We start from the raw sequence: 22,227 nt of genomic DNA on the forward strand, positions 1-22,227 counted from the left end.
ATAAATCTGGAGCTGGCTGTGCCTATGTCTACAAAACATCTGGATATTCCTATGTATAAGACAGGCAGTAGTTTTCCCAGACCTTTCAGATTTTGTGCTGTAACACATTTGAATGTATTTTAACAGGTTTGAACTTTAACTCTTTCTTTCTGTATAATAAAAGCTCCATATCAAGATTTTTGGTGAAAGGTTAAAATTGTAAATATTTCTATGCAGGATGAGGAAAAGCTTCTAAAAAAAGTGAATGAAATTGTGGAGGAGCGGCAACAATTTAAGGATAGATTAAGTGCTCATAAATCCGAGGTTATAAAAGCCCAAAATGAAGTTGAAGAGTTCAGAAAGACATTATTAACTCTTAATAGGTAATTGCTAATTCTGCTCCTAGGAAAATGATAAATGTGGTAATATTTAGAAGAGTTGTAGTGATCAGATGTTTTAATTTCTCTTGCTCTGTTTTCTTGTGAAAGATTCATTAGAGACATGGTAATTTGCATTTACAGTATGCATTAGTTAAAGAGACTTTCTGATTCAGCATTTGGTTCCCAAAAGTGTTGTGAATGAGATTATTTAATGAGAACCGTCCCGTAAACTGTATAGAAGAACATTATCTTACTATCTACGTCATGTTAGGTCTCATTGTGATTTCTGATAAATATGTTGTGATTTCTGATAAAATATGTAGTGACTTCTGATAAGTAGCTTACAACTTGGTGGAGGGGGCATATTAAGGTTACTGGTAGTTTCATATTTTTCTTTGAGTAGTATGGTTGGTTCAGTTATTGAGAAATTATCATTTTTTTTGGTCCGATTTCAGCATTCTCATTTTCTCCAGGCCTTTCAAGTGTTGGATACTTTAAACTAATACTAATTTTAGGTCACTGTTTTGTCCTTACTGTTTTTTTTTTAAATCAAGTGCTTTATTATTGATGTGTTTCATGTCTCTTAATCAGGAGCCTGTGTTTAAAAACAGACATGTTGGCACAGTATGGCTAGGGGAACTTACGGAATTCTGCACAAGCTTGCAGATTATGTGCCTAGTAATTAATTTTATAATGTGTAATTTTTACAAAATAAGGCTGTTGCGTCTCTGCCTTACTTAGCAACTTGATGCTATCAAAGGAATTCATTGCAAAGAGTCATGTATTTCAAGCAGGGTAATGATAAAAGATACTTGATTAAATTTCCAAAGGGTCAAATTTCCATGCATGTTCTGCAGAGCTGAACAAAAGAGAGTTCATTTGCAATTAGGAAAGGTGGATATTTGAACATGCTCTAGTGAGAACTTGGCAATATGCTGAAACTAAGTCTGTGCTACTAGCATTTACCTTGCAATAGTTAAAGCTAATACAGAACAGCAGTGTTAACTTTGCCTGCTGGAATAGCTTGTGGTTCCCAGGTGTCTTTTGAGTTATTTTGGAGAATTAAAGGGATGGAAGAAGTACGTTTTTCATTTATGTTTGATGGGATTATAGAGGAAACTCGGTAACTGGTTTTTTTCATGTTGTATGGCTGTGGATGTTACTGGCTTCTGCTTTTTAATTGTTTTGTATCTTTTGTGTATGTAGAGAAGCTACAAAATTACAAAAAGAAGCTACAACTATAGAAACCGCTCTGGAAGAGAAAAGATTGAGACGACATAACATGCTTCTCGAATGCAAAGTGCAGGACTTGAAAATAAAGTTCCTATCTGGATTGCTGGATGACATCAGTGAAGTTGAGGTACATAAAATGTTTATAAAAGATGGATATCATGGACGAGCAGTTATTCAGTCTTGAATTTAGAGATACTTATTTTTCCTTACAGGACTGTTTATCTTGGACAGTAATATTATTTTCATATGATTAGGCCTTATCCATTCAAGAGAAGGATTATTTTTTTTATATTTATTTTTGTAGACAGAAATATTGTTGCAAGTATTTTTTACTTCTGCTTGAAATGTGTTCCTGTGAAATATGTGAAATTGCTGTGGTAAAAGAAAATCAGTGTGAAGGAGTACTTGAGATAAGTAAAGGGAGTAAAGGGATGCACAGGGGTCACTTCAGAAGTATAAATAAATATAGCATGTACATGAATTGACATAGTCATTAGTTAATCATCCATAATATAAATGCTGTCTAAAATCATCCATTTGTCTTCAGTAGATACAAATATTCACAGCAATTGGGGGTAGGCTAAAATAGAAATGCTCTGCCATCGGGGGATTGACCCTTGTTATTTTTCTCAGTTTTCCCTCATTTTCCAGCATATCTTCTGTGAGGGGAAGGTAAACTTTCTCCATTGTTTCAAAATAAAATAGCTAGGGGTTTTGAAGGACTTGTAGCTAGTCTGTGAATTTGAAAGGAGTCTTGCTGATACCACTCCTTAGAAAAGTATTTTCTGGAGGATAGGTGTGAATGAGTGGGTCAGAAGACAAAATGAATGCAGAGAGATGGGCAGTCTCTGAAGGGAAAGGACTGCTAATCATCAGAGTATGTAGACAGCTCAGCTCTTGATGTTAATCAGTAAGGAAGAGATGAAACTGAGGAGATGGGCAATAGGAATAACAATTTAGATTCCTAATGAATATCCCTGATAAAACCACTAAGATCTGGTTCTGAGAAAGAATCTTGGTTGGGAAAGGGACTGACAACAGCCGGCAGCATGTGTTCCATTCAAGGGAAAGCAGTTGCTTGAAATCCAGGTGTACAGTGTCTAGGAGATATTCTGCTTATGCTGTACAGAATTGATGCTACTCATTGCTTCTAAAGCCAGCTCAGAAATGCCTTGACTTACACATTTCAGAGCCTTTACTTAAAGAGGCTTGAATTATCATATAAACCTTTCCAATCAGAAGATTTAAAGTGTGCACTTTGTTCTAAATACATTACAAATAAACTACTGCTGCTTTCTTCTAAGCTTCAGACTGAAATAAATTAGCAGATGTTTTTATTTTCATTTAAAAGGTATGGTTTTTAATTAGACTCAGCTGTTAATTCCATTTTGGCTAGGGGAGGAGCTATGGAATAAGTTTACGTCATACCATGTTACCACTGTCTCCTTGTTTTATATCCTTTTAATGTATTGCTTTAATGGTTTAAAACTTAACTGTCATATTTCTCAACTGGAATGTCCTTCCTATTTATAGCTAGGACCTGAAACAGAAGACACTCAGACTACATCCAGTATCTATGAAAGGGAAGAGGCAATTCAGATTGACTACAGCAGCCTAGCAGAAGACCTGAAGGTAGTCTCTTTGTTTGAAGTTATTAAAGATTGAGTTTTTGTTTAAAGTACTTTATTTGTTGAAATTATTTATTCTTCAACCTAGTCTCTAAATCACTGTTACCAAAACCACTGTTAAGCTTAAGTGCATAAGTATTTTTGTTTTGCTTTTGCAATCATACATAGTACTAATTGTATGGGATTTCTGGATAGATCAATTTCCCATATAACTAAATTTAATTTAAAGCTTTTCTAAACTATAAAAAATAGAATGGATAAATAGTAAATATAACTCTGATTTTAGTTCCTCCTTTACCTTCTGCATTAAGTTCCAACTCTCTGTGTCAGAGGCTGGTTACAGAGCAAGGGAAGAATCTGTCACCACTGGAACCTGTTTGAAGACAGGTTCTCAATGAATTAATCGAGACGTTTTCTTCAGAAATGAAGTAGTGAAGTCAGCTAATCATCCTCCTGTGTTATATTTTAACCCAGACTTCTAGACTGAAGGGAATTTGTGTCTGTTTCTATAGGTCTTTGTGGAACGATACTTAAGACCTTGTAAATTTATTCTGAGAACTAAGGCTCGGAGTGGAGTTTCATGTTTGTTTTTTAGTTAAAGCTATCGGGTGGGAGGGGGAATTCTTCCAGAAACTAGGGGTGCTTGCTGTGTATGTTGAAACTTCTTGGCATAAAAGCAGATTTTACTGCTCTGGTATTTTTACTTTTTTTCCATTAGGACCTAGACTCTGATAAAGATATACAGGATCATCTGAACCAGATGCAGCAGGAAATAAAATCTAAAGAGAGTACTTTAATGAAGACAGCTGCTCCAAACCTGAGAGCAGTAGCGAAACTACAGATAGCTCGGGACAAGTTCCAAGAATCAATAGATGGTAATGCTGAGTCTTTCTTATTAACCTATGAGAGTTTTCACCCTAACTGAAATACCTCTTTCCGGGGCTGGTCCTGCTGCCTTTGCTTCTTTCAGATATTAAGGTACCTTTTATGCTCAAGTGTTCATCCTCAGTTGTCATTATATGTAAACTATTTATTAACATACTCTTAACTCTGCAGTAGTTTATTGAAATACGGTTTGAATGATTGGAAAGGTATTTTGTTTGCTAAATGACATAATATTTTTAAATTTCTTATTTTCTAAATAGTACTTACTTTAATAATAAATTAATTTTTTTTTTCTTAAATCATTGAAGGAACACATACATGTTGTCCAAAAGTCAGATATGAGCATTGCTGCAGTTACTGATTCCCTAAAAGAGCACTGCAGACATTACATATTAAGAAAACCAAGGAATTCTGAAGCTGCAAAAAGCAAATGCTGGTGCTGCTTAAGGCTGCCCAGCTTACAGAAGGAATTGGGAGAAGAATTTTGTTCATTGCTCCAGACATAAAGCAGATTGAATACATCCCAGCTGTTCAATTTTTGGGCCCTCCATTTGAAATCTGGAAAGAAACTCAGAATGTTGGTATACTCCTTGTATCTGTGTTAGAATCTTTTTCTGCAATAAGTATTTTCCTTGATGCTTATTATGGTACAAAACATATATTCATTCTGTGTATTTGCTCAGAGGTTTACTGTGGAATAATTTCAGTAATCGTTTTTCATAGCTTTTGAGACCAGCAGGAAGAAAGCTAGAACATGCAAGCAAGAATTTGAACAAGTGAAAAGAAGGAGATACGAGCTATTCAGCCAGTGCTTCGAGCATGCCTCTGTAGCTATCGACCAGATCTACAAGAAACTTTGTAGGAACAGTAGCGCTCAGGTGTGTCATGGGCTTAGCTTCAAAGCCTGCTTGAAGTTTTGCTACCTAGAATAAGAGAATTAGCAACACTTTTGTTTTCTAGTGACAGTTTCAGTCCTGAAGAAGAAAATTACCCAAATACAGGCTTAGAATTTTAGGGTCAGAGGAGGAATAGCTGCGTTTGAAGCTCCTTATACCCTACTTAAATAGTTAAAAAAGATAAGGCATTCACAACTTTTTAATCTTTGCAAGTGTTCCAGTATTACTGCTGGAAATAAAGAGGAAACTCCCAAATGTTTTGGTTACATCAAATCATGTAGGTGGTTGAATGTTTAAAAACTCAGGCTTGAACTCTTTTCTCTCTTAAATGAGATTTTGTGTTCTCCTGTCAAAGTCAGATACTCAGTGAACATCTTAAGTATCTTTAAGTATATCCTTTCTGCATGTAGGTTGGAGAGGATAATAAAACACTTCCTTCTTCCTGATTACTGGGCACATACCTTCTCCCCTGGACTGAACACCAGTCAGATCTTGACTTTGCATCACTGAAACAACGAGTATTTTCCAGATGCATTGCCAAAAATAATTAGTTTGGTGCTTGCTTTCTGAGGTTTGGGAAGCTGTGCCTTGATTTGAGCCATAGTGGCAGCCTGGTCAAGAGATTATCCTGTGATTAGCTGGGAAGCTAAAACTGCCTACTAGGTACAAACATAGCGGCTGAAGGAAGCTGGTCTGATCGTGCTGGGAGAGAAGTGATTGCTCTGTGTGCTCTGGTTAGCTAAAGAAAGGATTAGCTCTGATTTTTGCCATCAGGGGAGGTGGCCTAGGTTGCAGCTTGAACAGCTGCTTTTTAAGCAACCTTAACAACTATTAACAGGAAATTGCCTTTAATATTCCTTAATATATTAATAACATTTATAATAATGATTTACTGTACAGTCTACAAAAGAGAAGCTTTGATTGATTAATTTAACTTCCAGAGATTCTGGACTCAGAGCATTCATGCACTGAATATATTGCTCAGTAGAATTTATTTCATCAGCACATTGTGTGCTAGGAGTAATTCAAAAGAAACTACAGCCTAAGAAATTGCACATAGACAGATTCACTCCTGGGTTCAACACAAGTTCTCTTCCATTCCTCTTCTGTGGAGAGAGAAATGTCTTTCCTTTCATATCTCGATGAGCAAAAATGTATGTATCGTAGTAAGCTATGATTTTTGCTAGTAGGGTCCATCCATCTGAAAACTTCCTCTTGCATAGATAGATGCAGTGGCACAGAACTGGGAGCTGCGTTGCAAGATATATGACATGCTTACAGCCTGAAAAACAGTGTTATTAAAATGATAGGCATTCTCTCAGCAGAGAAAGAGAGGAAAATAAGTGTACCTCATACAAAACAAAGATCCTGCAAGCACTGTATCTTGCTTCCAGCACTATTTACTGCAGAAATTGTTTCAAATTGAAGTACGTGTAGTGTTCTGTTTTGTTTTTTTCTTCCACTGTAAATATGAGAAGAGCCATTTGAAATGAGTGTCACTTATGGAAATTCTATCTGTATCCACTTGTGCAGAAGGGAAGAGACTGAATTGTTTTCTTGTTTCTTCTGTTAAATGGGAAACATAAACCAGGTAGGAACAGGCTTATCCATCATCCTTTTTAATGGTTTCCTAAAATGGCCATTCCTTTAAGATAATGCTTTTAGTTTTTGAACCTGGGAAGAAGGATACAAAGAGGAGAGAAAGCCTGCCTATATTAAAATCTTTCTCCACCTCAAAGGAAGATTCTGTAAAACTAACTTTCACAAAAAAATTTAATTTTGGAAGTAGATTTACTTCCAAACAAAAAAGAAAACTCTTTTGGAAGTCTAAATTTTTAGTAATTAAAAAATTAAAGCGTTTATATGAAAGGTGATAAAATCCAGCTTGTTTAGTGGTTGAGAGTTTGTAAATAACAGATAGTGGAGTTGCTCCCAAGGTGGTTTTGTTAATCAGCCTCCTGGCTCATGGTTCATTGAAAAAGGCATATTCACTGGGGAATTTTATAATGCTGCTCTTCAGTCTAGATGAACAGGGGCTTCCTACTGTAGTACTGGTAGTTCCCATACTACCTCAGTCAGTATTTAAAGCTAGAAAATACCCATCTTAATAATTGTATAGCTGTCACTATTAATAATGAAATATGTGTTTCCAGGCATTCCTTAGTCCTGAAAATCCTGAGGAGCCTTACCTGGAAGGCATTGGCTTTAACTGCGTGGCTCCAGGAAAACGCTTTATGCCAATGGACAGTTTGTCAGGAGGTGAAAAATCTGTGGCAGCCCTGGCTCTTGTGTTTGCTATACACAGGTAAAAGTAATACTAGGCTCTTACACAGGTATGTGGCTAAGTAAGTGACAGGAAGATAGAGAGTGTTATACTTACAATCCTGTTGGAAAAGAAATCCGCTAATAGCGTAGTCAGATTATTAAAGTCCTTATTCTTTACTTGTCATTACTTCTTACCAAAATGTTACGATAAAGGAAATCTGTAATGTGCTGAGAATGTTCATTAATATTTTTGCATCTAAATGCAAATTACTATCTTCTTTTCTACAGTTTTCGGCCAGCACCTTTCTTTATTTTAGATGAGATAGATGCTGCCCTGGATAACACAAACATTCATAAAGTAAGTTGGTCCCTTTCACTTTATCTTTCTGTCAACAATATAGTGCTATCCTTTTGTAAGGATGGCTACTTTTCATTATAGGTTGTTGATATAAAGAGATTGGTTACGCTGTCTTAAGCCGTTTTAAAATATATTGGGTTTAGAGTAGGGCTAGATTTAAATTCATAAATCTAAGTGTTACTTAGTTCCCAAGCTTTGAAGTTGAGAAAAATTGGTCAGGAGTCTGAAGGCATGCCACCTTGTGCCATGTGTGGTACAGTCTGACAGGAAGGTCACTGGTGAAGTGCTGGTGGGTTGGTTCAGTTGGAATTTTTAAGGCCTTTGAGTTCCCTTACCTCTAGGAAGTGTTAAAGAGTGTATGCGCCTGCTGGAATCGAGTCATTCTATCACTGGAGTATTGCTCTTATCTAATTGGCCAACTACACATTAAAAACAGTTGAGGGCTATCACTCCCATTGGTTTGGCCACATGAATTCTTGCTTGATTAAAATACCCTTCTGTCCTCCTCTTAATTTCTCTTCCCCTTTTTTGCTAACAACTATTCACTGCAACAAAAGATTACAATAGAATAGAAACAGTACATTGGCAAGTTGTATGCCTATAAGATGTATATCCAAGAAAATAAAGAACATCAATGCAGAAAGTTTTAAGTCTTTTAAGTTCTGGTCTAATGTATATTTAGGAAAGTATCATATATAAATAATACTTCATGGCCAAAGAGCAGTTAAACTTGGATTATATTACATATCAGGGTTAACCCTGAAATTGCCTTAGTATTGTCTGTATTAGGCCTGTCATTAGGCCTTCCTTGGGGCCCAGCTAATCTGCTTCCTGCTTTCAAGTTGAATTGTGCTTTTCCCTGTTTTGTGATCATCTTGGCTAGAGCCACTCATCTGCCATGAGGCTGCAGCACACCAGCTGCACCACCCGGAGTGGTGCTTGGATTACTGCCCTTCTGCAGTCCTCTGCCTGCCTGCTCTGCCCTGGCCAGGTGCAGTGCAGAGGGGCTGGGGCAGAATAACAAATAGAGCTTCTCTTTTCCCATCAACAACATGCGATACAGGTGGTAATGTGTAATGTGCTTGGAGAGCAGCTGCCCTTGAAATGCAGGAAGACATTGACAGAACATCTTGTTTCCTAGAAAATTTCTTGGATTGGCTTCAATGTTTATCTAGGGATTCTTATAAGGAGAGTCACATTATTATTTGAGCATGTGTGAAAAGTGTTCTAAATTGCAGAATGAGCAAATGCAAAATTGCCATATATATTTTGCCATATATTGCAAAATATGCCAGTATAATTAACTCAATGTTTCTGTGCACCCGAAGTCTTTCATATCTTGTTCCTTATCTCTGAGATGCAGTTGTTAGTGGAAAGTACCAGAGCCTTCAGACAGAGGAATTAAATACTGCAAGTGAGCAAAAAGGATGCATGGTATATATGTCGCTAGTACTCACTGGTATCCAGGTTTTATGAATCACAGAATCACAGAATGGTTTGGGTTGGAAAAGACCTTGAAGATCATCCAGTTCCAATGCCCCTGCCACAGGTGGCTCAAAGCCCCATCCAGCCTGGTCTTGAACACTGCCAGGGATGGGGCATTCACAACTTCCTAAGTCTTTTTCTGTCCATTCTTACAGTTTATGTTGAAGCAGATCTCCAATAATTTACTTGTAATTGCACTGTAAAATGAATGTGAATTATGTAACTCCCTAAAGACAGTGTTTCCATTAAGAAAATTACTTCCATATCACATCGATATAACAGTGCAGGCAAAAGTTGCATTAAAAATGTACAGGTTTTCCTTTGTTCAGCATTTAATTTATATTGTGGGACACTGCCTTACTCAGTCACCAATTTATCAGTTCATGTTTGTCCCTTTATTTTGCAGGTAATTGAAAAAACTGATGCTGTCTGCAGTGAACTAATACATATTGAGGACCTTAGTATACTGCCAGTAACAATCTTTTCACGCCTTTTTTTTTCTTATTCAGGAATTTCCACTTTTCTTTGTTGTGCTGTGAAGTGCAATATTTTGCATTGACACTGGCCTTTTTCTGTACCTTTACTCATTGGAGTGAATGATTATTTTCTTGAGCATTTTCACAAAGCAAATGTGAGGGGTTGTTTTAGGAACATGCAAAGTGTCTGTCATAAGACTATTTTATTTCTCATTTTATCTTGCTTCCTAACTGAGTTACTGAATTCTGGAGCTAATGTTGTTTAGTTCTTCCCTCATCATTCCCTAATTACAGCATGGTTAACTTACTGAAATATTTGGCTTCTTCCCAAAGGTATCAAGTTTCATTAGAGAGCAGGCACATGAGCAGATACAAATGATAGTTATTTCTCTAAAGGAAGAGTTTTATTCCAAAGCAGATGCATTGATTGGAGTGTGTCCAGAGGTAACAATTAATTATTACCAGCTTTTGTTAAATAATACACACTGGGGTTTGTTGAAGTACTGATTTACACTTTAAGTGTTACTCCAATGAATCATGTATGTAATTGTGTTGCTGGATTTGAACTACTCTATGTTCAGAAATAACTGCAGGTGCTGGCTCGATGAAAAGATCATTTTGGTAACTCAAGCTTGTTATTGCATCTCACAGTAATTTATTAAATGCTTATTTCGAATGACAGAAGTGTTTTCAATTGTATGATCTTTCCTCCTTTTAGCACGATGATATTATGTTCAGTCGAGTCCTGACTTTGGATCTTACAGAGTATCCAGACACTGATGACCAGGAAAGAAGAGAGACGCACAAACGCAGTTCAGAATAAGGTGTGGATGATTGTGGGGCCAGGTGACAACAGCAACAACCGTGTGTACAGGTGCCTGTTATAAAGCTGAATCTGCATGTGGCCATTAGAGGTTGTTAGACAAATGTTCCCCCTTCAAATGAAGCAGTTTTCTAGAATGTTGAAGTAACTGTTGTTCATTGATACAGTTCTGTTAACAAGAGAGTGCCAGGTGTTCTTCCTGAAGTGCAGGTAAGCCTCTCGCTTTTCTGATGAACAGTAACCTGCTTAGCCATATCCCCAGCCCACTGCTTAGATGCACAGTACCACTGGTCAAGACCTTTTGCAGTCTGGCTCTTCTGCAGCTCCATCCATTTGCCTTCAGATAAGATTACTTTCTGCTTCTTAAAACAAGTTACTGGAATCTGCCCATTATCTCAGGTGATTCCTGTGCTGGCCAGTAAGACTTCAGTCTTCTGCTGCAACCTTATGAAAATACAAGTTTACAAAAGCACATGATACATCTCTATAAGCATGATGCAAGCTGTAGAAATTTCACCTGTGAGGTATTTCACCCCACCCAAAAGTTGAAGGAATAAAACAGCCAGAAAAAAGTCTACTGGTTTGCAGTTAAGACTGTTATTACCTAGTTATCCCAGTGAAGCCCAGTTTATGTTGATGGCCATACTTCATCCAGGGAGCCAAGTTAATGAAGTTGGTTATGGAACACTGAGAGAGCCTGAATCGTTTCATCTGGCTTATGTTTCACCTCAGTGTATGCTGAAGAGCTTCATTGGGTTTGTGGTTGTTCATTATTAGATCTTACGTTCATATACTAGCTTCCTTGTGTATAAGCAGTACAGTGGACATAAACTTTGTAATGTGCCACTGATACTGTGCTTGTTGCACACAACTGGTGTCTGGTCAGGTGGGGTTACTGCATAGAAAGGAATGATGTGAGTAGTAATAACAGGTTCCTCTGTGAATGTTTCAACAATGTTAAGTGTGCCCACTTATATTGTAGACAGATGTATGTCAACTAGTTATGTTACTGCTATAATCTATTAAAATCATTTACTCTGTAAGTCATGAGTCGGCATCAGCCCCTTAATTCAGGCTCCATTGACAGATATGGAAATACTTACAGTAGTCGGAAGGATGAACAGAAGAGCAGCCTCTAGTGATGTTTCAGAGCTCTCCGAGCCACATCAGACACTGTATTTCAAATGCTGAAGTTTGGGTTGGTTTGTGTTTATTTAACCATTTGCTGAAATAGAAAAATACAGCAAAGAATTGAATGGTCTGAAGAATGGTGAAAGCTACATCTTTTAGCTACTATACAACAGTGGTCTATTTAGCTTTAAGCATTTTATTAAGGGAGTGTATGCCATCATCCGAGATGTCCTATCACCGTCATTACACAGGACAAGAAATGGTCAACAAGGGTTTTTTTCAGTAAATGTCTTCCATTTATATATATTTTTTTATTATTTTTTTTTTAAAGAGCCACCCCCGGTAGAATTGGTGAACATTGTTTAACATACCACTTTGTACAGTTAGTTCTTTCACAGTGCTCAGGTAATAATAACAGGGCCTTGAACAAGTTACTCTTTAATTTAACAGGTAAATGGAACAGCCAAGTTTCAAAGTCTGTCCTTTTTGACTGTATTTAAACCCTGAGGTAGCTACAAAGCAGTCCCATTCCTAAGATTCTTTGAGGGGGGAGGAAACCAAAACCAGGCACTTCTACCTTCTTATGGTACATGTTAGGAATTAAAATAACCCCTTTACTTATGCATCATCTACTTTTCAGCATACAAGTAAGTGGTGCTTGGGTCAGGGGAGGCTGTTGTGCAAGTTGCAGTGCAGCAGCAACTGCAGGACTGCCAATGCTAGGCATAAGCTGCCCTCACCAAAGGAGGGAATGTGATTTCCTACCCTGGATCTGACTGCAGGCACACGATAAGGAATTACATAGGCATAAATAACTGCAGTAATCAGTGTCATAAATAGCTCATCTGATTCAGTTTGCTGCAACTTGAAGCAACAGTTTGTGTTCTAAGCTGATCCATCAGAATCCAGAATAGCATAACTGTCACTTCTCAAAAACGCACATTCATGTTGACTAGGAAAGCAAATTGTAGAGGTGAGAGTCTTTTAGTGCTGCCACTAAAATACTTAACTTTCAGAAGTGATGTATGCATAAATACAGTCTCTCAAAGGGAAAGGATGAGTGTGGTCTATGTTCAGGCTGGTCTTGCTTTTGATTTTTACCTTTAAAAAAAAACAGATCAAGCCTTGAGAACTGATATTGAAGATCCTTAGCAATTGTACTGCATATAAAAAACCAAGTATGGGTTTAGGAGAGAGAAATACAGCATTCATGCACTATTTCTGATCACTTTTCTTGGCATAATGTCTTCAGAACAGGGACAAAACCCCACACACCACAAAAACTTGACCAGTCTCAGTAATTAGTCCAGAAAGAAGCATGCACCTTACTTCTAAGCTCCTCATTCTGTACACATACATACTAGAGAACAAGCAGAAGCTGTTTCTGTGACCTGGGATTTAAGACATACCACGATTCAGACAGAAAGGTCATGTGACAGACCCACTGCTTCCACTCCCTGTACATCCTCATTTTGGTGTGATGTGACCTCAGCAGGTGTAACAGATCAAATCCATGGGGAACATAAGCAGAGATACCTGACTGAATCAACGCTCCAGGACTGCCAGATACAAATGTGTTAGTGTCAAAACAATATGGCCCTGAAGGTGCACTCATGCAGACACTGAGGTAGGAGGCAGCTTAGAAAATCCAAGATGATTACCAGTGTTGGCAACTGGGCTGGTAATTTTATCATTTTAGTGCTGAGACAATTCAGTGGTAGGTGAAGTAACACCACCTCAGAAAAAAAAAAAACCCACCAAACAGGTAATGTGGTGCTCAATGATTGGAGTAGTTCAAATTAGGTAAAACTTGCATACTAGAAATTGTATCCAGATACATGCTAGAGACTAACTGGGTTTAATTCTGCTGCATTGAGACTATCCCTTATCTGCTTGCTGAGAGAATTGGCAGTATACTGTTTGGATTTAAACAATGTATAAAGTATTTCCATAGAAACCCACTGCAAACAAGTCAGCCCCTGTGTATATGTATGTCGTATGTCCTTGCTGGTACATTACTATTGCATCCTTTTCTTCCTGTATGATCTCAACATGCTGACAAATGCAAACAAATATTCATGGTAAAGGTGTAAAATATGCAAGTTATCATGACATGAGTTCTGTAACTGTGATGCAACACTTCACTTGGGAAGCTGCATTGAAGCTTGTAAGCAGTCTTGAACTCCTCAGAGCTCTGTCAGCACAACCTCCAACTGCCTAACTGCCATTCAGCTGATGAGAACATAAAGCCCTTCATTTTAAAGGCAACTAGAGGAGAGTTGTGGGTATGACACAAGTAATTTCAAATATTACCTCTGTTGAGGCTTCACCTTGGTAAGAGCTTGGTCCAAGTGTCTTGAAGCACAGGCAGAGAAAACTTGCAACTGCTTCTGGAACAGTTTTAGTAGTGTGGAAGTGCCCACAGAGCAACTTGTGTGACTCTCAATCTTTACATACACATTTACAGCTCTAGAAAAGAAAAGACTACAATGCACAATTTTTATTCCACTTAAACCCATGGAAATTCTCAGCTCAAACCTTTCTAAGCAGCAGATGGAAAACTGTAACTTGACAATTACCAATTCTCAGTCCACTGGGCTTGCCAAACACCATTTCAAATGAATTTTTGAAAACAGGACTGTCCCATCATTTACTTAATACATGTCTGATGGAAAGTAAGCACAACTTTTTCAAAGAGACAGGTCACAGTATTTCAAAGAAACCAATTTCTGGCTTTGTGAGAAAAGCAGTAATATGTTTGTTCTCACTTTAGATCACACAACCATAAGAACAGTTGTGCTTGTTCAGATCAAGGGTTCGTCCAGCCCACTGTTCAGGTATTACTGACCACAGATGACTCTCCAAGGTGTATTTGGTTCTACATCAGTATTCACCACACAAGCTAGCACAAAAACTGTTGAGAAAGTCTGGCTTTCATGGTTAATTTGCAAAGAAGTGCAAATGCATTTAAACCATATAGTGGTACCACTGTACACAATCAAGGATTTAGTAACACCTTTGACTTTCAGAACTACCTTTACAGATTTCTGATTCCTGTTAATCTGGTAATATGGATGTTTAACACCTCTTATTTCACAATCCTCTAAAACCATCTAGCTGAAACCGTAATGTTTTACATGAAACAGCCTCAGTCAAAGCAATTGACAGACATGTAGGTAAGGTTGCTAGCTAAGGCCTACACAGGATACCTTGCTGAGAATCCCCATGCCCTCCTGCTACATTCAGCACAAACTGTTTTAGTTTACAAAGTGCTTAACCAAGTATGGAGCATTCAGTGGACAAACGTATTTCTGGGATTAGTTCAAGCATGATGTTCTTGTATCGAATTTTCAGGGATGTATTTCAACTATATTTTCAGAGTTTCCTTAAGAGTCATTTTTGTATAACCTTTGTAACATAAGTTACCTGGATTTCTGTTCACTTTCAATTGTTGATCATTCTGATTAATCCACTGCTGAGCCCGAAGTAAAACAAGCCTAATTCTTAACGCTTCTACCTTTAAAAAAAGGCAAAAATTAAGCCCAGATGTATTATTGTTAGCATTTTCTATTTATTTTTATCAAGTATTTTAAAACTGAGACTCTATGTCATATCCCAGTTAAGGCAAACACTAACAGAAACCAAGCTGACAAAGTATGAGTGTAAACCTACAGCAGCTCCATTTAAGCTCAGACAATTGACATTTTGAAGCTAATGGAAATAGGTTATCCATGTAGCTGAGAAATACCTGTGTCTTTATTCAAGATAAAATTTGTCATACCCACAAAAATTAATTTCAAGCAAATTAATGCATTTCTTGAATTCATTTTTTATTCAACCACATTTATGGAAAACAGACTTTGCAACACATGATGGTGAGAGGCCCTGTGACAGCCACCTGGCTGCTCCACCTGACCACAGTCTTTGCAAGTATTTTAAATAAAACCTTATTTCTGTATCATCTCTACTGTCTTATGTCTAAAGCACAAGAAGGACACTGCATCTTGGCAAGAGAACCTGGCTACAAAGTTTGGCTACTTAGAAATCCCCAAGTTTCATAACATTAATTATTTGGATTAGTTTTTATGAGGATGTATTTTTTGTTTGGCTTTGAAACATATCTTAGTTTGTGGTTGTGGACATTGCAGGCTGCAGACCCTAATTCCCTCAAATCCCTTCTGCCAGACCCTACAGCATATAAGGCCACTTGCCAACTCTCAGATTCACATGCTAGAAGCTAGTTTGGAAGCAAGAGGCCTATGGTTGGAGACTGGAGAGAAACAAAAAGAACAAAACAATCACCCTGTGACAGAGGTTCGTCAGCATGTATTGTTTTGGGTTTTTTTTTCTTCTCCATATGCTCCCTTCCTTTACCGACAGTATCCTACAAAGATGTTCCACCATCATCTGAAGAATGTCAGCACATTCAAAATTCAGAATAACCTATCTAGAGCAAAACACTTCAAAATCTAGAGAACAAGATTCCTTTATATATGAAAAAGTTATGATGTAAAAAAAACACATGAAGGAAGCACAACTTATTTATTCTGAAAAAGATCGTATTATTTTATAACCCCATCCAGGGTAGTATTTGGGAAAGAACTCCCAAGAAAGCTTTAGTATTTACATTAGTAACTTCCCAAATGAATAAGCATCTTACCAAAGGATGCTGACAGCACCAACATTTTAGACCTTACTGCTTCCTTTTATCCCTGAAGTTGCTTTCTGGAAGCAGAAGCTGTGCAAATAAGTGGCCACAACTATCATTTAGTAATGGTTAAATGGCTACAGATGATCAAGTTCAAATCTCTCTATTGCCTCAAGCAACTGCGACTCGTCTGGAATATTCCCTTATTAGGTACAATAAACACTTCTTCAATGAGCATGCCTAGAAAAACAGAGGTGTGGGGCACCAGCATTCAACACCGGTTTCCTTTTAAGGCACACTGGGCTAACAAAAGGTGTGTGCAGTGGCTTTTCAAAGAACCTTTCCTTGTGGCAGCCTGGAAATCGTAGAATCACAGAATGGTTTGGGTTGGAAAGGACCTTGAGATCATCTAGTTCCAACCCCCCTGCCATGGGCTCGGATGCCTCCCACAAGACCCCGTTACCCAAGGCTCTGTCCCCACTGTAATCCAGGAATGCCTGGAAGCACTGACTGGGAGCCAGATCTGCACTCCAAACACAGGGAGGTTCATCATACCAAATTCTAATTGCATATTTTTCTTCCTGGTCACGAAAGTAAATTTTATTTAAGCATCTACCCATGGAATAAGAGCTCTATTCACTGACTGAAACGTCAAGTCAGCGCTTTGACTGAATAAAACGGTTTTCCCAGGCAGTTTAATACATGGAGACACCCCAAAAAGTTCAACACGAAGGAAGCGCCAGGCAAAGGTAAAGCCAAGCCACTTCCCCCCACCCGTCCCACTCCGGACGCTCTCTGGAAGCAGACGGCGGCACTGACGGTCCGTAGCAGCGGTCCAGACCTGGCGCTGCCGGCGCCGCGGAGCCGTCCCCCTCGCCGACTGGGAAACAGCTGCCCCGCAGCAGCATTCCGCCCGGGAACCGTTCCCGCCCGTTGATCCGGCCATACAAATGGGCCCGCTGGGAGCCTGTATGGAATAGAAGAATCTCCTCTCGGCTCCAGGAGAAAGGAACTCGTGAACCTGAAGATCAGTGGTGTTAGTGCTGTGAAAACTTACAGCTGACAGCATTCAAGAGGACAAATTATTATTAGGGTAAGGAGAAAGCTGAACAAAGCACATACAGAAAGATAAACAGCGAAAAGAGACTGCAGTTACCTTCTGTGCTGGGCTTGGTTGCCTGGATTGATGGAGGCATCATCAGGGGCTAACGGTGTGACTTGCAGGGACAGCAGAGCAGCCATTTACTTGCAATTCACTTTTGAGAGCCAATAGCCGAAGCTCTCTTCTGCTTCGAGCTGCTTGTCTTTTTGGTTAGGGGTTTTGGTTTGGTGGGGGGGAGGGTTGTTAATTTTTATCTCTTCCAATTGCTTACACCCAAATTCCAGTTGCAGAACTGTGTTGAAAATGCACTGTTCTCTGATTATAATCTCTTAACTGGGGTTTTCAAAACTACTCTGGTACTCTTACAGACTTTTGAAGACCTGAAGTTCTTATTGGCATAATAGGTTGCCCAGAGAAGCTGTGGCTGCCCTATGCCTGGCAGCCAGGGATATTCAAGGCCAGGCTGGACAGGGCTTGGAGTAACCTGGTCTAGTGAAAGGTGTTCCACCCCCTCTGCCATGGGCAGGGACAAGATGATATTAAGGTTCCTTCCAATCCAAACCATTCTATGATTTTGCATATCTCTAAGCTTCCCAAACATAGATCTTAAAAGATTTTCTTGTTTTCTCTGGTCAGTCACTTCAATTGTTTTGGGATGCAATCAGGATTCACATGTTTTGCATGCCTGAATGATAGATTCTGTTCTCTTTTGTTCATTAAATGTTAGTGTTGTATCGCTATAACGGTATAGTTTCAGGAAGAGTTTTGGTGAGGATGGCCAGTTTTGCAAATAAAAAAAAAAACCCACTGTTTTTATTCCATTTTCGCTATTAGTTTTGGCAGGAATAGTTGTGCTGGCTGCACTGACTTCACAAACTTCCAATTTGCATATGAACATTGTGTCCTTGTGAACTGTCCATGTAATACTCCCTAGACATCTCTTCTCACTTTGTCATATTTTCTTATATTACTATATTGCAGTGTCCCTTAGAACGCTTCACAAGGATTTGGAGACTCATTCATAGTGATAAGGAAGATGGAGAATAGGATTAGAGAGAATGGGAAAGGAGATAAAAAAACGTAACTCACCTGAAACCCGAAGTCTGGTTGAGTTAGCAAAACTCTGCTATGCTTCTAGCTCTTTGCCTTGCACCCTTCACTCCTGCCAGTCAGTCGGCGAGGTATTTCATTCAGGGTTTGGTAAACCTGAAGGTCAAAGATGTTTTAGAAGCAGCAGATGATATTCTTCTCCCTAAGCCCCAGTAACTATGTGTGAAAGCCAGCTTGGAATGCCATTTGACACTGCGTTGTAATAACATTAGAATGTATTACTAAATAATTTGCTGAATAACTCATAATATTTTTTCAGCTGTAGATAGGAGTCACAAAGACTTGCTAAATATTTTCCTGAGCCTGAGACTCAAGGTCAGACCCATCCTGTAGATTTACAGTACCTAATACCCTTCCTTGTTTCACACAGATTTAAAAAGCAATATGGGAGGAAATATTTGTAAGGAAAGGCCCTTGAAAGCTTTTCCATTTTTCAGCCTGAATCAATTCCTCTGCTTAATGTTATTACTTTTTCCTGTAAGTCTTGCTCCTTTTATATCCTTAGACTATGATAACCATTATTTTAAAACCCCAACAGTGTTCCCAACAATAAAAAATTACCTAAGTTCTGGATTCTTTTCTGAGGGGTTAGGAAAGTCAGCAAGGACAAAGAATGTCTTCACTTGCCAATCAAATAAGGTACAAAAGTAACCATATAAAATAAAATAAAAAAGAAGGTTTGCCATGCTTTTTCAAACATACAACAAGAGGTAACAACGTATTATTTTCTATTATATTTCCTTGTCATTGTTTGAAATATGTATGACAGAGACAAGCAAAAACCATTACAAGAAAAGCAGCATGAAGTTTGGTAGCAAAAGTGGCAGCGAGAAGAGGATGCTGCAGTGTGTTGAAATCTGTAAGTTTTGAAATAGGAAGGAGTTTCTTTCAAGAAGGAATAAGGAAAGGCAAGTACTGTTGCTACAGTCAAAAATATAATCATTACAGAATCTTACAGCTTATTCAACCTGAGATATCTCTTTCACATTATAGAATGTTCAGATATTTCTCTTAAGTGTACTAAACAAGAAGTTAATTTGGTTGTTTATTTTGGGCTTTCTTGCAGACTTTGGAAATACTACTCAAAGTGATGTAATCAGGATAACAAATGCAGCTGGTGGGTTTTGGCTGGAAGGGGCAACACGTCTGATTTATTAATTGTGCTTTTATGCACTGAAATGTAATGTTGATTTATTTTTCACATCTTGCTTTTTAGTAAGTTATGATAAAGTAAATATAAAGTAAATCCTAGTTTACGTTATGCCAAAACCTTCTGGTTTGAAAGAAAGCAAGTAAAACTTGTAATGAAAGTTTATTGAGCTTGCTGAAAAGTATCTTAAAGATACTAACTCATGTCTTCTTTTTTTCATAGCAGGAAGCTGATTTGCCACTGTCAATTGAGATAAAATTCCTTCTACATGAACAATGGAACTTCTAGTTACTCCTTGATAGGTGATTACTTTTTTCTACCTTGGAGCTGACTGAATCTTACTAATTTGTCATCTTTGTAAACAGAATAGTATATAAAATGTCTTGAAGAACAAAGATACTATCAGAAATTCAAAGTATGTTTTCAAAGGCTAGTGTCAGTTCACTTAGAGTTTACCTATGATTGAATGTAGAGATTAATTTTCAAGGGCAACCTTTGACTTCCAGTACTGTTTGTGTATGAGCCCTGCAGAGTGACATGATCTGTAAAATGATTTGGTATGTAACTGCAGGTGTACTCTAGAGATTATTTTTAAAACTGCCAAATGACAATCACATCTTCAGTGACAGATACCAACAAGGCCTCTCCCTACTTACAAGAGCATTAACTACAGGCAAGTTCTGTATTACCTTGTGGCCACCTCCCACACAATCAGAATTGCAGTCAGTATTCTTCCGTGTGTACAATTTCTTGCTGCTGTCAGTGACACAGGGAAGGGATGATTAGCTACAGCTTCTCAGGAAATTTTTTGAGGTTTCTTTTGCACAGTAGTAGAAGATTTAATAGTATAACATTTAATAATTAATAAATATTATTAAATAAGTAATATTTAGTAGTAAGATTTAAAAGGTTTCAGTAACGGATTTTACTCTACACAGAACACAGGACAAAATGCCAGCTAATACATTATAGTATGCTCCCTTTCAGGATTAAATACAACCTGTTCAATCCATTTGCCATGACTTTTTTGCTTTTCCCCACAATAAATTGTTCCAATAATTAACAGTTGTTAAATTACTATTGAAATAATAATAATAAATAAATATAAACCCATTTTTCCTGTAATAAAAATCCACTTTCCTATAATAAACATTCATACAAATAAAATTGTTTTATATATAAAATCCAAGTAACATTAACATCAGAAAGAGTGTATTCATTTCGGTATAGGCAAATGTGGAAAAATACATATTAAAAAGGTTAAATGAGGTGGGAAATTAGCTCTGTTAGCAGCAGTCTTTCTGACCTTGAATTTAGTTTGAACTTCATAACAAAGTCTGAATATATGAGTTTGCTCTGAAAAACTACGGAGTTGTCTTTTGCACCTTTCTGACAAAAAATCCAAACCAAAACCCAACAAAACGAAGGAGCTCTGTCACAAGGTCCTGTTCTGTTGTGTTCTGAACATCAACGTGTGAAGCAGCGTGAAAGGGAGATAAGCCATTTTGAAGGAGAGGCAGAACTGAAACGGAGGAAAGAAGAGAAACAAAACCAAAGAGAAGACAGTAAAAAGAGGGCGGAGAGAAGAGAGAGAGAAAAGGTAAAATTAGATGAAACATTATAAAGACTGGAAGGAATGAATTTAAATCAAGCATATTACTATAAAGTATGAGCAGAGAGGAAGCCAGACAGGAAGTTGCAAATACTCACATTATACCTTTTTTCCTCAATTCTGTTCCACATCCCACTGTGGAGAAGCAAGCCAGTGGCTGCCCGGCACTTAGCTGCAGGCTGGGGTGAAAGCATGACAGGAGTATAGATGAGGTTATGTGTATTTGTAATTCATGTGAAGTCAGGATCAAGTCTACAAAGGAAGCTGCAAATGTAGCACTGAAGTCCAGAGATGTAAGCCAAATGAAACCTTACTTATACAGCAATGTTCTTTGTATCCAGACAGCTGCTATGCCTTGTATCCTGCAGTATGCCTAAAGGGAAGTCAGGCATTATACAACATTTACATTATGTTTGCTTGGATTAATATCACCAACAGAGGAAAACCATATTATATATCATATATGATTTTTGGTGTGAGATCTCAGTTACAGATCTTATTTAACACATGTTGTAACAAAGTTTTTCACTATAATGTATGCTATCGTTCCAATAAAGATTACAGATCCTAGGCCAGGAATATTAGAACACTTACCTTCTACTTTTTCATCTGGGAATTTGGGCCTTCATGCAGAAACTCACAAGAAAGAAGACATTCATGTAGTATTATCATACCAATGCCTTCAGGCCTCAGCTTTAACTATTTGAATACTATGTAACCCATAAATGCTTGAAAAGTGATATTTTGAAGGTCCCACATTACAGAAGAAAAACCAAAAGCTATATGGTTACTTTTGAGTTTTAATATTTTACTAGAATATACTACAGTAGGAAATTTCTGTGAGAAATTTTCAATGTCATTTTGTTAGGTGCATTGAAGCGTCTTTAACTAGATGAGGCATAAAAGTTTCCAGAATCTTCAGTTTTACTTGATTTATTGTGCAAGTTATCAACTCCAGTAGTGACTCACTTTGCAATATGGCTCTCTCTGGAATTCCTCATTCTTATGAAGAGACAAGTTGAACTGGGTTTATTCTGCTAATGCAATCTTAATTATAAGAATTGCT

At 37.8% G+C, this 22,227-nt stretch overlaps 1 protein-coding gene across 5 annotated transcripts in view; it reads left to right on the forward strand.

Annotated features, from left to right (window-relative positions):
- The window catches only part of SMC1B (structural maintenance of chromosomes 1B), a 34,304-nt gene extending 22,980 nt beyond the window's left edge, over positions 1 to 11,324 (forward strand). For 2 of the 5 annotated variants that reach the window (XM_065672826.1, XM_065672832.1), the window contains 9 exons: positions 217 to 362; positions 1,566 to 1,719; positions 3,126 to 3,224; positions 3,939 to 4,095; positions 4,829 to 4,983; positions 7,155 to 7,306; positions 7,555 to 7,624; positions 9,919 to 10,029; positions 10,304 to 11,324. In XM_065672826.1, coding sequence (XP_065528898.1) covers positions 217 to 362; positions 1,566 to 1,719; positions 3,126 to 3,224; positions 3,939 to 4,095; positions 4,829 to 4,983; positions 7,155 to 7,306; positions 7,555 to 7,624; positions 9,919 to 10,029; positions 10,304 to 10,408 — 1,149 coding nt within the window. In that variant the 3' untranslated portion in view covers positions 10,409 to 11,324. Of the gene's footprint in view, positions 1 to 216; positions 363 to 1,565; positions 1,720 to 3,125; positions 3,225 to 3,938; positions 4,096 to 4,828; positions 4,984 to 7,154; positions 7,307 to 7,554; positions 7,625 to 9,515; positions 10,030 to 10,303 lie in introns of those variants that run through there. The other 3 variants (XM_065672836.1, XM_065672842.1, XM_065672828.1) reach the window with 3 other exon arrangements.
- The last annotated feature ends 10,903 nt before the right edge of the window (positions 11,325 to 22,227 follow it).

This window comes from Lathamus discolor, chromosome 1 (genome assembly GCF_037157495.1).
Source record: "Lathamus discolor isolate bLatDis1 chromosome 1, bLatDis1.hap1, whole genome shotgun sequence".
Classification (NCBI taxonomy): domain Eukaryota; kingdom Metazoa; phylum Chordata; class Aves; order Psittaciformes; family Psittacidae; genus Lathamus; species Lathamus discolor.